At 37.7% G+C, this 21,210-nt stretch overlaps 1 protein-coding gene across 1 annotated transcript; it reads left to right on the top strand.

Moving 5' to 3' along the window:
* The first annotated feature begins 335 nt into the window (after positions 1–335).
* LOC122042438 lies at positions 336–2,879 on the top strand. The gene is made up of 2 exons (XM_042602563.1): positions 336–589; positions 1,231–2,879. Exon 2 carries the CDS (start codon positions 1,278–1,280, stop codon positions 1,707–1,709), a length of 432 nt encoding a protein of 143 aa, XP_042458497.1. The 5' UTR covers positions 336–589; positions 1,231–1,277; the 3' UTR covers positions 1,710–2,879.
* The last annotated feature ends 18,331 nt before the right edge of the window (positions 2,880–21,210 follow it).

Raw genomic sequence — 21,210 nt, 5'->3', positions numbered from 1 at the left:
AAAAAAAATGTCCATTACGAAACGTTGATTGTGAATTACTACCGTCGTGTCGTATAAGAGACAGATCCAGCGAAATATCCTCCTCGTGGACCCGTTAGATCAAGATCCAACGGTATCTGCCGAGTCAAAGAAGCATCCCGGTGAAACGACAAAGAAGAGAGGAAGATGCGGCCCCCACAGTGAGTTCTCCACGTGGCTCCAATTAATAAGTCACGCGACCATCCACCATTCGCGGGAGAAGCCGTCAACCCCCGTCTCACCAACTGCCGCGTGGCTATCGGCTCCCCCATCCCTTCACCTTCTCCGGTTCGTCTGGGGGCGCGTGGTTTGATGAGCCGCTGAGCCGATCCGCCGAGTTGGGCGTCAGTGAGCGAGAAGAGGAGCCGACTTTGCTCGTTCGGTGTTTATAAATTGACCCTGGTGCTCTTCGTGGAACGCTCGGCTCAGGGACTCGGGCGGGGAGGAGGAGGAGGAGGAGGAGGATAAAGGAGAGCAGCGAGGTGATCGGCTGTTAGGGTTTCTAATATTGCGGCATCCTTTTCCGAGTTGGGAATCCTTCTTGGGTTGATCTTTCGATCTCTCTTCGCAGGTAAACGCTTGATTTAGGAATTTGGTTAGGGTTTTTTTTCCTGGATGGTTGAGAAGAAAATCAAGAATATGATCTCGAAAAATGTTGTTAATCCTTGTTTTAACTTAAGACGGATCCAGAAAAATCGACAGCGAAGAATTTGTTGAGATTTTTTATTATTATTATTATTATTATTATTATTATTATTACAACTTGTCGGCAGAAGATAAGTGGTGAAGTAGGAGAAAATTGATGAGCTCTCATCAATTACCTAGTAGATCTGAGTTTTTTCAGAAAGATAAATCGAGCTTTGATATGTTTGTTTCTTTATTATTCGGTAAAAGATTCATTTTGGATGGAAAAGGAAAATTTGGAGGCGTTGAGGAAAACTTATAAAGCTAGAAGAGGCATAAAGTTCCTGAGAAACTTTCACGTTTCCTGTGATTTTCTTAACTACTAATTCGTTATAGCTTGCTGGAAGGATTTTGAGTATGGCCATTAATTATTCAAAACTTTGCTGATCATCATTCCTCTTGTTAGCAACTATGGTTATTTTTTTTTTTTTTGGCTAGTCAAGAAAGCGCCACTAATCTTTCTAAGCTTCAATTGCCATGTTGTAAAATATCAACTGAAATAAGTAAAATTTTCTCTCTGGGTTGCAGCGACGTCTACACAACAAGGTTCAACAAGAGTCATATCACCATCTGAAATGGAGGTATTTGGCAAATCTATGATTGCCGAGTCAAGCAATGTGATTTATTTGTCCAGTATTCTTAACAAGGAAGGGCCAATCCCAAGTCACAAATGTGACAACAGATGCCAAAATGCTCTTGTGTTTGGGAATGTGTACCAGTGCAAATTAACAGGGTTGACACACATCTGCGATAAGAATTGTAACCAGAGGATTTTGTACGATAACCATAATTCTCTCTGCAGAGTGAGTGGGCAGATTTTTCCTCTTTCACCAACAGAAGAGCAGGCAGTTAGAGGAGTGCGGAGAAAATTGGAAATGACTAATTCTGATGGTTGTGCTTTTAAGCGTAGGCGAGATGCCCAGCTGCATCCTTCTCCTTTTGAGAGGACTTGCTCTGCAGTATCTCCAATATGCAGTCAAATTGGAGATGGCATGGATATGAGTTAGAGCTGATTAGCCCCATTTCCCTTCTCTCTCTCTCTCTCTCTTTTTTTTTTAATTTTCATTTCTCCATACCATTTATGTTGTGGATGGAAAAGGACCTTTCGAACAATACATGGAGGCAAGGAGGAACTTTGTAGTAACTTCCAAATGAAAGTTTGAAACTATATTCCTGTAACGGTTTAACTTTGAACTTCTCATTGAGAGGACAATAAGTCTTGGGAATCAAATATCTAGGTTTACCTTATGATAGGATTGTTATTTCTTTTTTCCAGGCTTACTTGTAGCTTCATCATAGATAACATCTTTCTAGTGCCCATTGAGCTCTTTGGTTGATACACTCGCCTCATCTTATATGTGGTTGATATAATTATTTACTTCATTTTGATTCTGTTCCTCTCTCTTCTTTTTTTTTTAACTCTTGTGGAAATTACAAGATTAGCTTCTCTATTTTAAGAAATGTAGAATAACCTTTTCTTTTGCCCCTAGTTCGTTATGATGATGATTCTTTAAATTTTATATCTTGTTTTTATTTATTTATTTTTTTTTTATATTTGCTTGTAAAAAACTTTACTTTGACTTAATTTAATTGTTCTTGAGCTCTTTGCAGGCCTATATGTAAATAACAACTTGAAAGGCAGGTTTTATGCTTTGAGTGGTGATATTGCATTATGTGCTGATATACTTGTTTATATTTGAACTGTTTGCAGGTGGTGGCGTAGTTGTATTTCCTTAATTCATTTCAAAAAATTTTGTTTATATATCTGAAAATCTATGTTGTTTTGCAGGAATTCAAGCGCTGACAGATCAGTATATGAAAATTTGTTTTTCATTTAATTAGTTTGATTTTAGTTTGCAGTTAATGCCATCATCTAATCTGATTTCATATCTGCAGGTGCAACTTGTTGAGTGCATTCTGGTTTCTTACCATTGGATTTGACCAAACAAAAGCTGCTCATAATCCCTTCATTAGTGATGGGATGTTCTTTGTTGCTGCTGCTAATCTATTCGTGGGATTTTTCAACTGTCCTATTGAGACCTATTTGTTTGTTTTATTCATGGCGAGATAATCTATCCTGGCATTAGGTCCAGTGGTCAGTTCATGTAGTTCATTGGTTTGCTTCCTGTAGCAGTTTCTGATATCCATTCATTAGTGGCATTATCGTTTTGTTGATACATCACTCTATTCAGGGAGATCCTGTAAGTATTTTTGCTTCTGTTACCTGCAAACCAATCAAAAGGAAATCTCCTGCAACTGAAGATGACTCAGTTGTTGCTGAAAATCTGTTAATGTATATAATTTTTTTTTATTATTATATTCAGGAATCAGAACCTGTGTTTCTTTACGTTGTATCTTTTATATATAATATTTATATCATCGACTTTTTAGTGAATTCAATTACATATGATTGCACTTTTGATATGTACCTTAAACGGTTGATTAGAGGATTTATCTCTTGGCTCCATCAACACATGTTTGCATATTTGGATGCTTGTGAGTAGATTTGGATCCCATCCCTGATTTTGAAATTAGTTTTTCTTTGTCCATTGTCTTCTTCTTTCTTGCCTTTGTTTCCCCCCCTGTACTTATATTTTGTTATCATCAAGCTGTGTTTTCAACAGTTGATATCGGCACTATGAATTTGCTACATGAATTCGCCCGTCCTTTTTCCCCGTCTTCTGAGACGTATTTTGAATTTATAAAGGATAACCGAAATATATTGTGTGCTTTTCTTATAATTTTTTGTCAAACATTTTGTCTAACCATTATTGTAGCCCTTCTCAGAGGCAATAAGTTTTTTCATTTGTCTCTTTGGAGACGTACTTTTATTTCCAATGCAAATGTTGTTTTGTCTCTCTATAACATATTTCTCTTCTTTGTTCTTTGATTTACACTATCATTTTTATCGTGGTATTTATGCTTTTGTTTGTCTCCGTACCGTCAATTCAATAATTTTGTTTTATGGGCCCCTATGAGCGTAGCACGGTTGGCACTTGGACAGTGGTTTGCCACATTAAGACGAGAGGTTGATTCTTGTTGGGTTTATTCTCTATGAGAAAAAAATATCTCATCCTCTTAGGAGACATTTGGGCATATTGATTTACCCATTTATATTTTATCATGGGTTGACGATATTAAGTTGTCTGAGGTGAATGGATAGTGTCGTTTTATGGGAGGACCTATGTCTAATAGTACTTTATCAAATAGAGAAGTTATGGATTATCTTGTCATAATAGTGTTGTTTTATGGAAGGACCTATGTCTAATAGTACTTTATCAAATTCAACAGTTGTGAGAATGAATGGATTTTCAAATGAAATAATGGTTACACAACTTTGAAGAATGTTGACTTAAGAATACTGAGTTGATAGGTTATTCGTTGTGAGTATTTCTTAATTTACCTGGATGATTAATGAAAAATTTATGAAAAATTTATGTAGGATTGGACTAGTCATTAGTCATTCTTAAGATTAGTCAGAATGAGTTGGATATCTAGTGTCAACTTAAAAAAAAAAAATCTTATTTCTTGTTCCCAATGCAAAAGATTATCTTATCATCTGATGCTCCAAAATCAATAAATTATAAAATTGAAAGATTGCCTTAGAAATAAGAGGATTGGCAACAATAGAGAAATTACCACCACTCCAAAGAGTTTGACAAATTAATTTCTAAACATCTTCAACTGATGTATCTACAATAGCAGGAATATTATGACAATGCATCCAACCTGTTTGTAGTAGCACATTGAGATCTCAAATTTATTTGACTCCATATTGGTTAAGATTCTCCAGTAGATCATCAGAGCCATAGGGATGCATCAAATTTCTTTATTTATTTTTAAAATTAGTAAGATAAAAGAATAATAATGTGGTAGTCTGATAAAAAGAGGATATACTGTTTCTTTTTGGTAGATGACTGATGGAAAAGTGATTAATGAATGGTTGTGGCAGCGATTGTATAGGCGACGACACAAGTGATCGTCGTGCAGGTTGATTATGAACCCAATCTTATAAGGGAAGGAATGCCACTGTAAACAAAGAGGGAGCAAGGAGGTCTCTATAGGATCACAAAGCTTTGGGGTCAATATGGAGGAGGATCATAGCTTCAAGAAGCAAGCTTTGGTACTATGATAAGCAACAAAGGATGGCTAAAATTGTTGTATATCAAGTGTGCACGTTACAATCAATCCTTGTAGATCAATTGACAACATTCCATCCATTGGCAAGACCAATTCTTAGTTCTAATATTGAATTAATCTTTTAATTATTAAAATATTATTTGTTACAAACTTAAGGAACCTCTTGAGAACTTTGTGGATTATTACTCGAGTACAATTAGTTGTCAAATGATAATAGTGCATGTAAGCTTTGATAATAGCGTATGTAATCTTTGAACTTGATGTCACTATAGGTTCTAATATTTGAATCGGTCTATGATACAATAGGGGAGCATCCCCAACCTGCTTAATTATACACCATCAGAATATTCTTGACCGAGAATATCTTCGCAGATCCATTACATATTATGATAATATCCCTGATCGAAAATATCTCCATAAAGTCGATTCATATGAGAGCACCCCCAACTAAAAACATCCTTGTAGAGTCAGTATGCATTATAGGAGCATCTCTGATTGGGAACATTCCTACAGAGCTAGTCACACTATAATAACATCCCTAATCAGGAACATCCTCACAGGGCCTTACATATAATAGGAGCATCCTTGATCGAGAGCATTCTCATAGAGCTAGTACACATTATGAGAATATTCCTGATCGAGAACATTATTAAAGATATATTACACACTATGGGAACATCCCTGCAGAACAAACATATATTCTATAGGAATATCCCCCATCGAGAATAATCCACATGCTAGACAACGCCTCCAAAATGGACAACCCTCCTTCCTCTCCGCCTCTTCGACAACCTTGACATGTGCAACCAACAAAGTGGTGACGGTTGGCTTCTTGCGGTCAGCAAGAGAGGGGTGAATTACCTTGCATAAAAAAAATAAAATACCTTTATCAACTCGATCGGGTTTTGAAACAATTACACACTTGAAAAAATATTACAAAATAAAAGAGAAGTACGAGACAATCAATTTACTTGATTGACAATCAGAGGATTGCTACTTCAAGGCAAATAAGTTCACTATAAAGATCTCTTTCTCGAATGAAACTTTGGAGGCGGAGAAGCCTCGTATACAGAAATTAAGCTCGTAAACGAGAAAAAGAAAAAGAATTGAAGTACAAAGTGTGTTGTTCGAAAAGGAGAAGACTAAGACTCTATTATAGCCTACTGGTCGAAAACGATTGTTTGCTAATGTGGCAGGATTCGGTCACTCGGACCCTCTCCGGACGCTCCAGTGTGGTAAATCTTATCGTCACACAAATGACTATGCAACGGGCGCGGGATAAAATTTTATCCCGGTCTGGGTGCTCAAACACCCTTCCTTGACCAAGCGGGCATCAAGGTGCCCCTAGCTGACCCAGGCGGTCCGGGCACCTAGAGCATCCGGGCGCTTGGACTTGGTCCAGCTGCCTGGACAGTCAACATTTCATTGACTGTCTGATTCTGCTCTGATCTGGTTTTGCTCGCTTGGGTGATCTTAGTCATCTAGAATAGAGCTCACCCGAACCCATTTTTCGGCCTTCTTGAGCAGCCTTCTACTTCGACTTCTCGTCCCTTAGAAACTCCGCATGCTTTCTTCTTGTCCGCCAGCTTACTCTTCCGCAGTATCTCGTCCCTCAAACGCACTGAGCCTGTCAACTTTCTCTCATGTCGTCCTTCTAGCTAACTGTGTCTTTTGCTCAACTTCCTATGCTCCTAAATTTCTGTACACTTATATGCAAGACATCAAAAGATAACATGACGTAACTTGACTTAGTTAATTACATCAAAACTATCATGGGGTATTTACAATCTTTCTTTTTTTATATGTGAAATCCAAGTTAAGTTAGAGTAAACTAAAAATAAATAACAACTTAATATATGTAATTAATAACATTTAATATAAAAAAAAATTTACTTTCCCCTATACTTAATCCCCAACTCTCCTTCTTTTATCACATTAGAAATAGAAAAAATATTGAAAAATAATTTAGAAATAAATCTGAATTAATCTCTAATGATTAAAAAGGCACATTAAAAAAATAAACTTTAAAGTATGAAAATATCAACTTTAATGATTTATTAAGTAGTTTTGGAAAAAATAATTTTAAAATTTTTTTAATTATTCAAAAATTCTAAAAAGTTTTTATAACAGTTAAGCTAAGATGTCTAAATCTGTGATAAAATATTCACGAAAAAATAAAATTTATTTAAGTAATAATAAATTATTTTCTAAAAAATACATAAAAAATAGTTTTTAAGCTCAAAAAATCATAAAAACTTTTTTGAGAATATAATGGAGTAATTATTTTTGCAAAAAATAAATAAATTTTTAAAAATTGAATGTTCAAGAATTTTTAATATTAAAAATTAGTATTTGGAGAAATAATTCATAGAAAATTCAATAACGGTTAAAAAAATTTGAAAATATTTTCTTAGATAGCTAACATGATATATTTTCACCTAAAAATAAATTTTACAAAAACAACACTGAAAATTATTTTTAAATTAAAAAAATATGATTTTTGTTAAAAAATTTATAAACAAGATTTAACAGTCAAAAAATTTTGAATTTTTTTATACTGATAAATAATAAATACTTATTTCTTAAAAAAATTAAAATCAAATTAGTTTTGAAGATAAATCATATGAAAAAATGTAAGACAATTTTAAGCAAAAATTATGAATTCAAATTAAAAATAAAGCATGTATAATGATTTTTAATTTAAGCATGATTTTGGAATTCAATATAGGTTCTTACCTAATATATTGATTAGAATTTTTTTTTTAGAATATATTTTTATAATAATTTTTTAATTTGACCCTTATGATATCTAAAATGTCAATTAAGTCCTTAATAATTTATAATTTGTTGAACATGTGAACATGCATGATTCTTCAAATTTTTTATTTCTACTTTTAATTTTTCATTTTCAATTTTTATCTTGTCGAAATTCTAATAGACAAGATGTTGCTAAGGTTATTTTTAATTCCTCATTTTCCTTTTTAAATTTTCCATCTTCAATTTCTAATTTACAAGAATATTTTAACATCATTTTTATAAATTCAAATAATTTATCAGGAGGTAGAGATCGTACCTGACTTGCCTTGTCAATCTCATTATTTGATGCTCCCCCTGTAGTGCTGCTTTCTTCTGACATTGCTCCTTCATCAATGCTCTCGATGCTCATCTCGGATGAGCTTGCTTCTTCATCTTCTTCGAGACTTGCCATTAGTGCAAGTCCGACATATGCTTCAATTTCTGGCTCTAACGTTTCATCCCATGTCGCCTTTAGGTTCTTGTGCTTCTTCAAGGTCAATCTTTTTTGTCCTTATAATTGTTCTTCTATTTTGGGCAATTGTCTTTGACGTGCCCTTCTTCATTGCAGTGATAACATCTCACTCTTTTTTTTCTTCTTCTTTTGGCCTGCACTTGATTGAATTTATTAGCTTTAAAGAATTTTTTAAACTTCCTTATCATAAATATCATTTCGTTATCATCGAGAGAAGTTTCGAACTCTGATTCATCCATTTTTGCCTTTAAGGCTATATTCTGTTTGGACTCTTTCTTTAGATTTGCACATCTAGTTTCATGTATTTCAAATGTGGAAAATAATTCCTCTAAATTACCTATCTCCAGGTCCCTAGAGATGTAATATGCATCTACTAAATTCAGGTGTTCTAGAGAAAACATTAAGCGCATATCTTAGCAAATCTCGATTGCTTATCTTTTCTCCGAGATTTGTGAGTTCGATGACTAGCTCTTTTAGCTTAGCGTGCAGTTGAGGAATTGTTTCACCGTCCTTTAGTCACAGATTCGTTAGTTGGTTATGAAGTAGATCTCTCCTTGCGAGCTAAGCTTCAGATGATCCTTCATGAAGCTCTAGGAATTTTTCCTAAAGGTCTTTTGCATACTCATAGATTCTGATTTGGTTTACCTCTTATGGTGGTAGCACTCTTAGCAGATGGAATTCTGCTTTTCCATTTGCCACAAATTTGGCTTGTTCCTTCTTCGTCCAGTGTTCTTCTTTTTTAACTCACCGTTGTTGTTGGTAGGTACTGCAAAGACATTTTATAAAATTAAAAATATATCAAAATTAGTTTTAAAATATACCTCCATTTTTTTATTCTAGTGTGCGAAGTTTCCTTTGAACTTTGGTGGATGGATGCTTGTTTCGGTCATCGTCTTTGCTTGAGTTGGTGGTTAGTCCTTCTAAGGTGACCTTCCTTTGATACCACTTGTTAGTCCCTTGCAGCTAGCAAGAGAGGGGTGAATTTCCTTGCACACACAAAAAATAATAACAAAATACCTTTCTCAACTTGATCAAGCTTTGAAACAATTACACACTTAAATAAATATTACAGAATAAAAGAGAAGTAAGAGACAATCAATTTACTTGGTTGGTGATCAGAGGATTATTACTTCAAGGCAAATGAGCTCACTATAAAGATCTCCTTCTTGAACGAAATGTCAGAGGCGGAGAAGCCTCATACATGGAAATTAAGCTCGTAAATGAAAAATAGAAAGAGAATTAAAGTATAGAGTGTGTTGTTCGAAAAGGAGAAAACTAGGGCTCTATTTATAGTCCACTGGCTAAAAATGACTGTTTGCTGATGTGGCACGGTCCAGGCACCTAGACCCACTCCAGGTGTCCCCAGCGTGGCAAATCTTATTGCCACGCAAATGGCTACGTAATGGACGTGGGATAAAATTTTATCCCGGTCCAAGCGCCAGAAGCAGGTCCTAGCGACCAAACAACCTTTCTCGACGAGGCGGGCGTCGAGGCGCCCCTGGGTTGACCCAGGGGGTCAAGGCGCCTGGACTTGGTTCAAGTACCCGGACAGTCAACATCTCGTTGACTATCTGGTTCTGCTTTGATCTGACTCTGCTTACTTGGGTGATCTTGGTCATCCGAAATATGGCTCACCCAAACCCATTTTCTGCCTTCTCAAGCAGTCATCCACTTTGGCTTCTCGTCCCTTAAAAACTCCGTGCATTTCCTTCTCGTCCGCCAGCGTACTCTTCCACAACACCTTGTCCCTTGGGCGCACCAAGCCAGCCGACTCTCTCTCCCGTGTCATCCTTCTCACTAGCTAGGTTTTTCGCTCGACTTCTTGTGCTCCTAAGTTCCTACACATTTAGACACAAGGCATCAAAAGATAACAGGACCTAACTTGACTTAGTTGATCATATCAAAACTATCACGGGGTACTTACAATAACTACCACTAGAGGGTGCTAAGTGGAAGCTAATAAGGCTTGATGCAGGCGATTGGGCGTGATAGGCGTGCAGAGTTGATGTCATCACTAATCTTGTCTAAAAACTACAAAGATGATGCGCTGGGCACGGTGGATCGGTGGTTGACCGGTAGAAGACCTTTTACTCTAAGAAAAATCTTCCTTCTGCTCTTATGCACACAGAGATGAGCCAACAAAACATCAGCGCCCAGAAATCTCCGACGCTCAGTTAGTATAAGTCCGGGTAGGTGAATGAAGAATAGTAAGGAGCATGCACCTAAGAGTAGAGTTATAGATGTAAGAGAGCGTACCTTCGCCATGGAGAGGACTGCCCCTTTATATACCACCTCTTAGAACCTCCACAATCACGAGGTGGCAATGTGTGTCAGGGTTTGTTAGGCAATACACGATAATTGTCCGAGCAATCTTTCTTTTACCCACATGTATACCTCTTTTGCCGTTTATAGCTTCTGTAATAATTGGGGTTGATGAGAAAATATGTTATCATAAATGGTCTGCTAATGGGAGATATGATGGTCCCCAAAGAAGTTTTCAGAAGAATATTCTTTGACACATGGTTGTTATTCTAACAGGTTGTTAGGATGTTGTTTGCTAAATATATCTCGGTTGATCCTTAAGGTTGGTCGTCTTTGCTGAGCTGCTCAGTTACACTTTATATAGTCTGCTCTATTATGTATTGTACTGCATGTGCCTTGGTCGGCCCATAAGACCTGCCGCTTTTATACCTATCTCGGCATTAAACCGCTCAATTATGTTCTGTATAGCATTGAGACCTTCGTTTGGAGAATAATGTGATGCCCAACCACAATGCCAAGAATCTGCTTGAGAAATAATATGATGCCCCATGTTTCCTGGAAGTTCATCTAACAACTTATGCTTTGTTAGAAATCTGTCTAGGTAGTGATATGAGAATAAATACTTTAAAGTTGGCCGATCTTTTATCCGATCGGGTGTGCATAGAGGAATTTGCAATCCTCAAGAAGGTCAACCTATACTCTAACCAACCCCATGGCTGAGATGGCTCAGACATCCCGGCCGGCCTAGGAGGCCGACAGCCTCAAAACTCCGATCGGCTGTTGAACAACTGGACACATTTTCTTTTAAGTGGAGTACTAGGCTCTAAATGTTTGACCGGCTTAAAGGCTGGTTGGCCACTACTTGCTCGACTAGCTTGTAATTCTGTCGGGTCTAGAGTCGGCCACTACTCACCCAACTAGCCTGTAACTCGATCAGGTTTGGATGACTAATATAGTCAGGTGAGGAGATGCTCTCCTTTCTCAACTTTGACCACCATGCTATCATGACTTTGACCACTCCGTAATCTTGACTCTAACTGTCACATCATCCCTTGGGTTCGTTCGTCATAACCCATATCACTATCTTCCCCTTAAAGTCTAGTTGAAGGAGGTGTAGCTGACTGATTGGACCCAAGTTTAGTTTCAGGTCACTTATCCCTTTCATCAAGGTCATCCAATAATTTACACTCTCCTTTATGCCTTAAAGACTTAGTAGTTTTTCAAAAACTACTTGCTAGTAGCTAGCTGTTCAGGAGAGATTATCGAGGATGCTTGGAGAGGTGCATGGACAAAGAAATGATTTGGCTGTCACTTCCATCATAAATGTCTATTTATGAGTTGATGCCATGTGACCCCCTTTTTGTTTTTTGGAGTGGTTTTTGACCCACGTCTCCTCGTATAGCTAAACGATCTCTCTCTTCGTTCAGATCAATGATCTGTGGTATGCTATTTCAATCCAACGATCACAATTGAATGATACTTTATAAAAACCCTAAACAGTCCATATTCTCAACACTTTGCCTTTCATCTTCCCCGTTGTCTTCTCCGACGATGTTTCACTTCCGGTGTTCTTCTCTTTTCCCCCTTTGGACATTATTAAGTCCTTCTTTCTTTCTCTACTTCATATTTTCTCATGGTGGAAGAATCCTTTGGCCCTTGGTATACCCTAACTTTTTCGACTTTTGATGTCACTGATAAAGCGTATATTCGTGCCCGGTATGAAATCCCCGAGAGCTATCGAATTGTTATCCCTTCTCCTAACGTCCATCCTTATTATCCTCCTGATAATCACATCACCTTTTTTACAGACTAGTTAATAGCCGGTCTCCATTTCCCTATTCCCTCCTTGTCAGTGGTGAGTCAGTATTTCCACATCCCCCTACAACAGTTCACCCCGAACCCTATCTGTGCCCTATGCGGCATATTCATCTTATTTCGTCTATATAGCATTTCCCCTACACCTCAAATTTTTTTCTATTTTCTTATCCTAAAAAATCAAAACATGGAGTTTTCCTCTTTTAATCTCGTCCGAAGTCGGTGTTCTTCGAAGATATACCTTCTTTGAATAAGGGTTGGAACTCGCGTTTCTTTTTCCTTGAAATGCCTAAGTCCGCCTCTTGACCAACTAAATGGTAATCTTCGCTTCCTTCCCTGCTCGACATAGGTAATCACAAACGTGACATTACCTATATCTCGTAGTTTCCCAAACTGAGCAGCCAACACTTTAAAATACACCGGTAGTTGTGTAAAGGCCTTCTGTACTGGTTTGGCTTGAGTCCTATACAAAAGAAGCTTCCCGACTCTCTCGGTAAGCTCTGATAACTTGGTCACTATATTATCGCTAACTAAGGTATTCTTTATATTGTGTAGTGAACATCATTTTCTCTGCTCTAGTCGATGACTCGATCAACATGGAAGATCAAGATATCCTAGCTAAGGAGTGAGAACTACAAGCCGAGTGAGGCCTACAACTGACGGCCCCTACCAGTGAGGCGTCTGAGAGTCTCACGGCTAAGTCCAGCATGGCTAGTACTTCGAAGGAACTGCCTTCCCTTGCACTTCCAACATCCGAAGGTTCTCCCTTAGAAGGGGAGGACATTCCTCTAAAAATAAGTAAAAGGCGCAAACTTATCAACTCTGAAATTCCTGAAGAACTAGCACCCTCGACTGAAACACCCTCTGGTGAAGTGCCTTCCGCTCACTTATCTCCTGCCTGAACAAAGCCCGTCTCGGATGAAGTATGAGAGCAATCTTTTTAGTGGACCCTGTCTGCTCTTCTTGTTGGGTCACTTTGGAGCTAGAGGGGGGAGGGGGTGGGTGAATAGCTTCTCACACTTCGATGATGATGATTTACAGTGGAATAGATTCGAAGCAAGCTCCCAATGCTAACATAAGGATTTACTTGGTAACCACCTCAAGAAGAGGTGACTAATCCAAGGATCCACACACATGAGCACTCTCCACTAAGAAAGAAACTCCTTCTTAGATACAACCAGAGGTGGAGAAACGTCGTACAAGACTCTCACAACAAGATACAACACAAGTAAATACACAAGAATACAAATAAAACCTTCTTCTTGCTTGATCTTGTTGATGTAGATTGCCTCTTGAACCCTGGAAGTGCAACAACACTTGTCCCCAAGAGCCTCCAAGAACTGGTGTGAAGAGATGTGAGCTCGGTAAATAATATCAGGAGAAGTATATGGAGAAGAAAGCTCGCCAACGACTCTATACTTTGTGCTCCTAGGGCTCCCAATCGATTGAGTCTGCTCCCAATCGATTGCTACGTCATATCAGCATAATCCCAACCGTCTAAAGCTTGCTACCTGTGCAACAGTCATACCCCAATCTATTGGCTGATTAATTAGGGAGGCTTGAATCGATTGATTGATCGATTCAGAGTGCCTCTGTGCTCTCGCTGGAAACACTTGAAATCGATTGAACAACTGATTCAGGCTTCCTTGTAACCTCACGAGAAATTCAACCCTGATCGATTGGTTGATCGATTGGCAGTTCCTAATCGACTGACTGATCGATTGGCAGTTTCTAATCAATCGACTAATCGATTGGAAACCTCTTTGTGCTTGCAAGAATGTTTCCCAATATTTCGATCGATCGATTGGGCCCCTTTTTCTCGTAGCACTCTCCCAATCGATCAGTTGATCGATTAGGCTATGGTTCAATTGATCTCCTGATCAAATTAACCACCCTAACTTTCCTAAATCAAATATAGGGTTCCCAAACTCAACATCCGGTCAACCGTGACCTGTTGGGACTCGCTAGTTCCTAGTATCTGGTCAACCTAGACCTACTGGGACTTCGTCACTAAGTGTCTGGTCAATCCTTTAACCCACTTACACTTCTCTCTGTACCAAGTGGCCAATCCTTCATGACCCACTTAGACTTCCAAGCACCAAGTGTTTGGTTACCCTGGACCCACCTAGATTTCCATATGCTTGTCTTCACTCACCAGGACTTCCTTACTGCCTACTTCACTCATTAGGATTTTCACCTGGCTTCATTCACCAGGATTTCCATCTGCCTACCTTCACTCACTAGGGCTTTCACCTAGCTTCACTCACCAAGATTTTCCATCTACCTAGCTTCACTCACTAGATCTTTCACCTGGCTTCACTCACCAGGATTTCCCTTATGTCTGACTTCACTCACCAGGACTTTCCCACTAAGTGTCTAGTCAATATTGACCCACTTGGATTTTCATCTTCTGCCAACTTTCTCGTTGGACTTCCCAGTCAAGTATGCAGTCAACCTTGACCTACTTGACTCTTCTTCACACTAAACTAGTTAACCTTGACCAATCTCACTAAACGGATGATTGCTCCTGCAATCTCCATAAATTGTTAAAACAATCTTCATATATTGTCAAACATTGAAACTCACACATTAGAACTCAAGCTTGAGCCAATTCAAGATTAGTTAACCTGGTCAACCTTGACCTAGGAAAATTACACCAATAATCTCTCCCTTTTTGATATTTGACAATACATTTAAGTTAGGCTAATACATAGGCCTCAACTTCTTCTTCACGCCAAAGCATGAATGAGGGTTTTCCTTCATTCTCTCTCTTTCCTAGAGGGCAAACTCTCCCTTTGGGTAATGAATGCCTAACTTAAATCCTACATTCTCCCCCTTTGGCACACATTAAAAACTCTCCCTTTTGAGAGTTATCCATATGTTATTCACAACCTCACATGTTGTTCACACCATCACAATGAAAGTCTCATACCCTTCATTGTCTTAAATGCTCACCCTTGAGCATTAACCACTTCACAATGTTCATCCTAGAACATTCACACTTCACAATGAAGATATCCAATCTTCTATTATTTTTAATGCTTAACCTTGAGCATTTACTATAACGAAGGTTTTACAATCTTCCATGGTTTCAAAAATTATTTTCATGTCTTTAAGGAGTATCTCCCCCTCAAAACATGCTCTAAATTTTTATTATTGCACCAACAATGACTTGGAATTCATAAAGACCCAAAATTTAAAGTTTTAAGGTTCAAGAATCAATATTGAATGCAAACCTTAATCTAAACTTCAACTAGCCTTTCTTTAGCCAATCTAATATTATTTTCATCAAGAAAACTAACCTTAAATATTCAAAAATGAATTTCATAGGATTTAGGATGGTTAATTGACTAAAAATGGCTTAATAGGCTGAAATCATATCCTTTTACTCAAAATTAGTCTTTCAATCGATTGACCAATCAATTGGAGCCTTTCAATCATCGATTCCATAAGCTTCTGTTCATAGAAAATGCCCTTGAATCGATCACCTGATCGATCTAGGTAGGGTAAACTGATCGACTGATTGATTCTGTGAGCTTCTGCTCACAAGAAAACCCAGTTCAATTGATCAGCTGATTGATCGAACTCTCCCAATCGATCGACTGATCGATTGAGTTTCTGATTTCTTGAAATCAAATTTGAACCGAAATTCAGAAATGTCCCAATAATTCTACAGAATTCCAAAAATCATAAATATTCTTGTAGACATTATATAAGACATATACTATCAAGGAAAGATAATTTTCTAAGAAAATAATTCCTAATTTTAAAGATTGACGCAAACTTAGAAACTCTTGAAACTTCAATGTTTTGCACTAGTTTGTGTCTAACTATACAATGGTGATTACTATCAAAAGATAGTCTTCACCAAGATTTTCCAAAAGTATTTTGAAATAATTTTCAAAATTAATTTCCAATCATGTTCTTTGACATTTCTTTTACTTTTCCTTATTTGTGCTAATTTAAATTAAGTCCAATTCCTCACAGTTTGGCACATTTTACTCTTGCAAAGAGTAATCAATTAATCCTTTTCATTTTCAAGGAGTAACAAAACCTTGAAAATGACTTCCAAGTATCGACTTTTTTAAGGTTAGGTTAACTACCCTTCCAATTAAAGTTGACACTCTCTAAACCCATCTAGGGTGTAGAGAATATACTCGTAGGAACCCAAAACCTATTGATACTCCTTGGGTATTCTAGGTATTCACTAGGGATAACTTCCTTAGTTACCTTCCTAATGACCTTCCTAGACTTCTTAGAGGTCTTGATGATGCTCCTCTCCTCTAGGTCAACTCTAGGGATAACTTCCCTTGTGACCTTCTTAGTGACTTTCTTAGACTTCTTTGAAGCCTTAGTTACATTGATCTTCTCAAAAATACTTCTAGAGATAACTTCTCTTGTATCTTTTACTTGACCCCTATACCTATGATTGGTTCCATAACTATATGGAACTCTATGGTATGACGCCACATCCTTCTTGGCTTAGATTTTTATCCCAAACCTTTATGACCATTAGATGACTCTTGTCTATCTATTCCTAACCCTAGGTTATTGATGTGCATAGATTATATACAATTTTATGCATATTTTGACGCACATTCACATACTTTACGCATGCCTTATCTATGTATTTTTATACCCCTTGTCTTACTTTCAGCATAATTACTCTTCTTTATTCGGAGATATGCTTTTTATGCATTTTTTTTATGGGAGTCAAATTCGAGGAGAAAACAACGTTTATGGTAGATCTGGACAGCAAATGAAGGTAATCGATATTGCCTGTGTAACCCTACACGACCATGTCAAAGAAGCAAGGAGAAGGATGACTCTAATCGTGTGAATCCACACGGTCGTGTGGCTTCACCAGAGGAGGAGCAAGCCACAACCGTGTGACCCACACGACCATGCAACCCCATCGGCAGCATCTAGAGCATGATCGTGTAGATCCACACGACCGTGCAACATTTCCAGAGAGCAAGCAAAGGTTGGCCGTGTAGATCGACACGGCCATGCAACATGTCCAGAAAGCAAGAAGACCTCGGTCATGTGATCCACACGACCATGTGGCCAAAGTAAAAGAGAAGAAGAACATAGCCGTGTGAATCCACATGGCCATGTAGCCCATCCAGAGCCAAAAGAAGAACATGGTCGTATGACCCACACGACTGTGTCACCCTGGAAGATAGCAAAAAGAAGGAGGCCGTGTGGAATCCACATGGTCGTGCCACAGGCTGTGTGGTACCCGTGCCCAGCTCTATAAAAGGGGGTTTCTCCCCCTTTCTTGGGGAGGAATGCTACCCCCTTGGGGAGATCCATCTTGGTATCGATTCTTGCTTTCTCCGACCTTTATCCGACGATCTGAGGCCATCTCCATCTCCGCATCAACTTTGAAAGTTCTGGATTTGATCCAAAGATCACTCAAGGCCATTGGATAAGCATTTCTCTTCTCTTCTCCTTAATTTGGGATTTAAATGCTTGTGATCTATATATATTTGGATATCTATCTTAGTGTTATGGAGTAGATCCTTTGTTCTAGGATTAAGGGAGTAGTTGTGGTATGATTTGATGTAAAAACTCGTGGATATGCCAATTTCTTATCCAAATGATGTTAGCATGCTTTGTATCTATTTGATCTTATGTGAATTCCTATATTTAGACTTAATTATCATGTTTAATTGGATGTTTGTGTGTGTGCTTGTGGATCCCATTGAGGGATTCCCTAGATTGTATGACTAAGGGATGCTAGTGACAGGCAGCCCCATTGACAGACATCTAGAGTGTCATCTTGAAAGGTGAAGCAAGTCTCTACAAGGAGGTGGGATAGATGAATGCAATTATTACCTTCATCACTATGTATATTGAGTAGAGTATGTGTTTTTGTATTGTATGACCAAGGAATGCTAGTGACAGACAATTACGCTAACGAACTTCATGGGAATCATATCCATTTGATTGCTAGTGATATCGATCTAGGTCTCTTGCCGGTTGTCTTATGCAGGAGAGAACCGACGACTTCCTACAAATGCATGTTAATTAAGGATATGAATTGGTGAACCATGTTACATTAATGAATATCACAATGAAACTGAACTACTAGAACACTCGCAAAAAACAAGTTCCTCATTTACTTTTCTATTTCTATGCTTTGCTTTTTTACTAGACACATTTCCTATACTAGTTGATTGTTTAGCTAATTCTTCATGAGACATCTCTAGTGCTTATAACCAGTCCCTGTGGGTTCGATATCTTTTTATTACTGACGATGTAATTGTGCACTTGTGATTTGTAACAAGTTTTTAGCGTCGTTGCCAGGGACTGCACTATAACATTAGCAATAATCATTTGAGTTAAACTAAACGTTTCTTTTCTTTTCTTTTTCATACTTGAAACTAATCTAAAAATTTTTTATTGTTTGTGCAATTTCATCCTGCATTTCTTATTTCTTATTTCTTTATCTACAATTTTCTTTCTTGTTAATTGCATTCTAGTGCTGTTCAATCCTACCTTCATCTCTAGCTTGGTCAGATCAATATGGTGTTGAGACCATTGAAAGACTATGGAGCTCCAAAGTCCGCCCAAGAATTAGGGCCCATTGTTCAGCCAAAGATTCCAGCAAAGAATTTTATGCTTAGACCATCTTTTATATCCAAGATTCAAGAGGAACAGTTTGGAGGATTAGATTCGCAGAATCCCTATTCACATCTCATGGAGTTTCACAGATACTGCAACACACTAAAATATGACTTATGATTTTTTCCTTTCAGTCTTAAAAATGCTGCAAAGGATTGGTTCAATATCTTGCAACCCAGAAGTATCCGAACTTGGGATGAATTAGAGCAAACATTTCTGAATAAATATTTTCCCCCAAGGAAGACCGTATATTTGAGAAATCAAATTTTGCATTTTAAGCAACTTGTCGGAGAGGAAATACATCAAGCTTTGGGATAGATATGTATCTCTTTTACAATATCTGCATCATGGTATCGAGAAATGGTTGATTATACACTTATTCTATATTAGGCTTTCTTTCCAAAATAAGAATCAGTTAGATTTGGTATCTGAAGGATCTTTCATGATGAAAAACTTGGACGAGGCACATGAAATAATCTATCGGATAGTATCAAATCTTAATGATTGGTCAGGACAAAATCTAATAACTCTCTCATTCAGTGTATTTGAAGACAAAGAAGAAGGAAATGATGAGGGACCAAAAGGAGATAATAAACAAGAGAATGAAGATAGAGAAATCCAAAACTATTCCAAGGAAGACATCAATTTGAATCAAAAGGATCTCCAAGCTTTATTCCTTTGGTGTGGTGAATCTTTATCACAATTGTTCAGAAAAGGGATTTCTTCGATTGATCTTATTGCAAAGGAGAAATATGGAAATGTTTTGTGTGTAGAAGATAACTTTAATGATAAAGAAGATGAAGAAAAGGAATTTGAAGTTGAGAAAACTACAGGGAAAGAGACAACAAAAGAAGAAATAATGTTGCTGGAGCAAAATCCAACTTTGCCGGAAATCATGCCACCTCAGCTAGAATTAAAACCACTGCCGTCCAACCTCAAATTTGCATTCCTTGGTCTGAATTCTACTTTACAAGTTATAATCAATACAAATTTAATTGAACTAGAAACACAAAAATTGATTGACGAGCTAAGGTTTCATAGAAAAGTAATTAGGTACACCATTGATGATATTAAAGGAATTAGTCCCTCCCTTTGTATGCATAAAATTCTACTTAAGGAAGGATATAAAAATTCAATCGAATATCAAAGGAGATTAAACCCGAACTTGAAAGAGGTGGTAAAGAAAGAGGTGCTAAAGCTTCTGGATGCTGGGATCATTTATCCTATTTCTGACAACGAGTGGGTAAGTCTAGTGCATGTGGTTCCAAAAAGAGGAGTAATAAAAAATGAAAACAATAAATCGGTCCCAACACAAATAATCACAGGATGATGAATGTGTATTGATTACATGAAATTAAACAAGAAAACATAGAGTAGAATTCAGACAATCACAAGATGAAGCATAGAGTAGAAGAATGAACAGGAGCTTTGCACACTGTTGACTTGAAAAAATTATTACAGAGTTGCCTTGGCTTGGATCTCAAGCTCCCCTTTTATAAGCCTCGTTCGATTGATCGAAAAGCTATTTGGTCGATTGATCCTTTCGGTCGACTGAACTCCTTGCCTTCCTTCTTCGCTGAGATCTAATATCTATGCATTTATGAGCATTTATGGTTTGGTTGACTGATCCCCTTTATTTGTCGACCAATAGTATTGTTTCCCTGTTCACCAAGATTCTTCTTAATTAGCCATTAATGATATTATTGTTTGGTCGCCGATCCCTAGATTCGGTCGACCGATCATCCTTGCTTCTAACTTTGCTTCTGATCGATCTGATCTGTGCCATGTCGACTTGGTTCGGTCGATCAATCTATTGGTTCGATCGATCGATCAATCAACTTACCAACTTTGCTTTCGAGTTGATCTCTACTTTGTTATCAACCTAATTTGGTTGACTGATCTTTGGATTTGGTTGACGGATCAGGCCGGTTCCTATAAAATAATATTAAATAGAATATTTCGGCAAAATAGAGTTGGGACAGTAATATAAGATGTATGAGTAGTAAATGCTAGTAGAACTGTCTTGATCTCAACTTGAAAATCTTCCCAGTTTCCTCAGTTGGATCAACGACCTAGGGTTTGTTCCTTTCCAGAATACGACCTTACTGTCGTTCCTCTCTAGTTACTTACCTTAATCTACCTTCTAAACATTGGTCTTCCAGACCAGTTTAGACTTTGCCGCTTAGCATCAAATCGACTCACAAAGACTTTCTCTTGATCTTCAGTCCTCCAGACCTATTGAGGTTCCTTGCCAAGTGTCGAGTCCTCTCGGCCTACTTAGGCTTCATGCCTAGCTTCCATGATTTGCTAGGACTTTCTCGATTGAATAAACATCCTGTACACTTAGTTAACATGTTAGATCACAACAAGACTTAACTTGAACCTTTGACATA

This window comes from Zingiber officinale, chromosome 2A (genome assembly GCF_018446385.1).
Source record: "Zingiber officinale cultivar Zhangliang chromosome 2A, Zo_v1.1, whole genome shotgun sequence".
Taxonomy (NCBI): Eukaryota; Viridiplantae; Streptophyta; class Magnoliopsida; order Zingiberales; family Zingiberaceae; genus Zingiber; species Zingiber officinale.
Note: the sequence above shows the minus strand (reverse complement) of the source record. Positions and strands in the feature narration are given on the sequence as shown.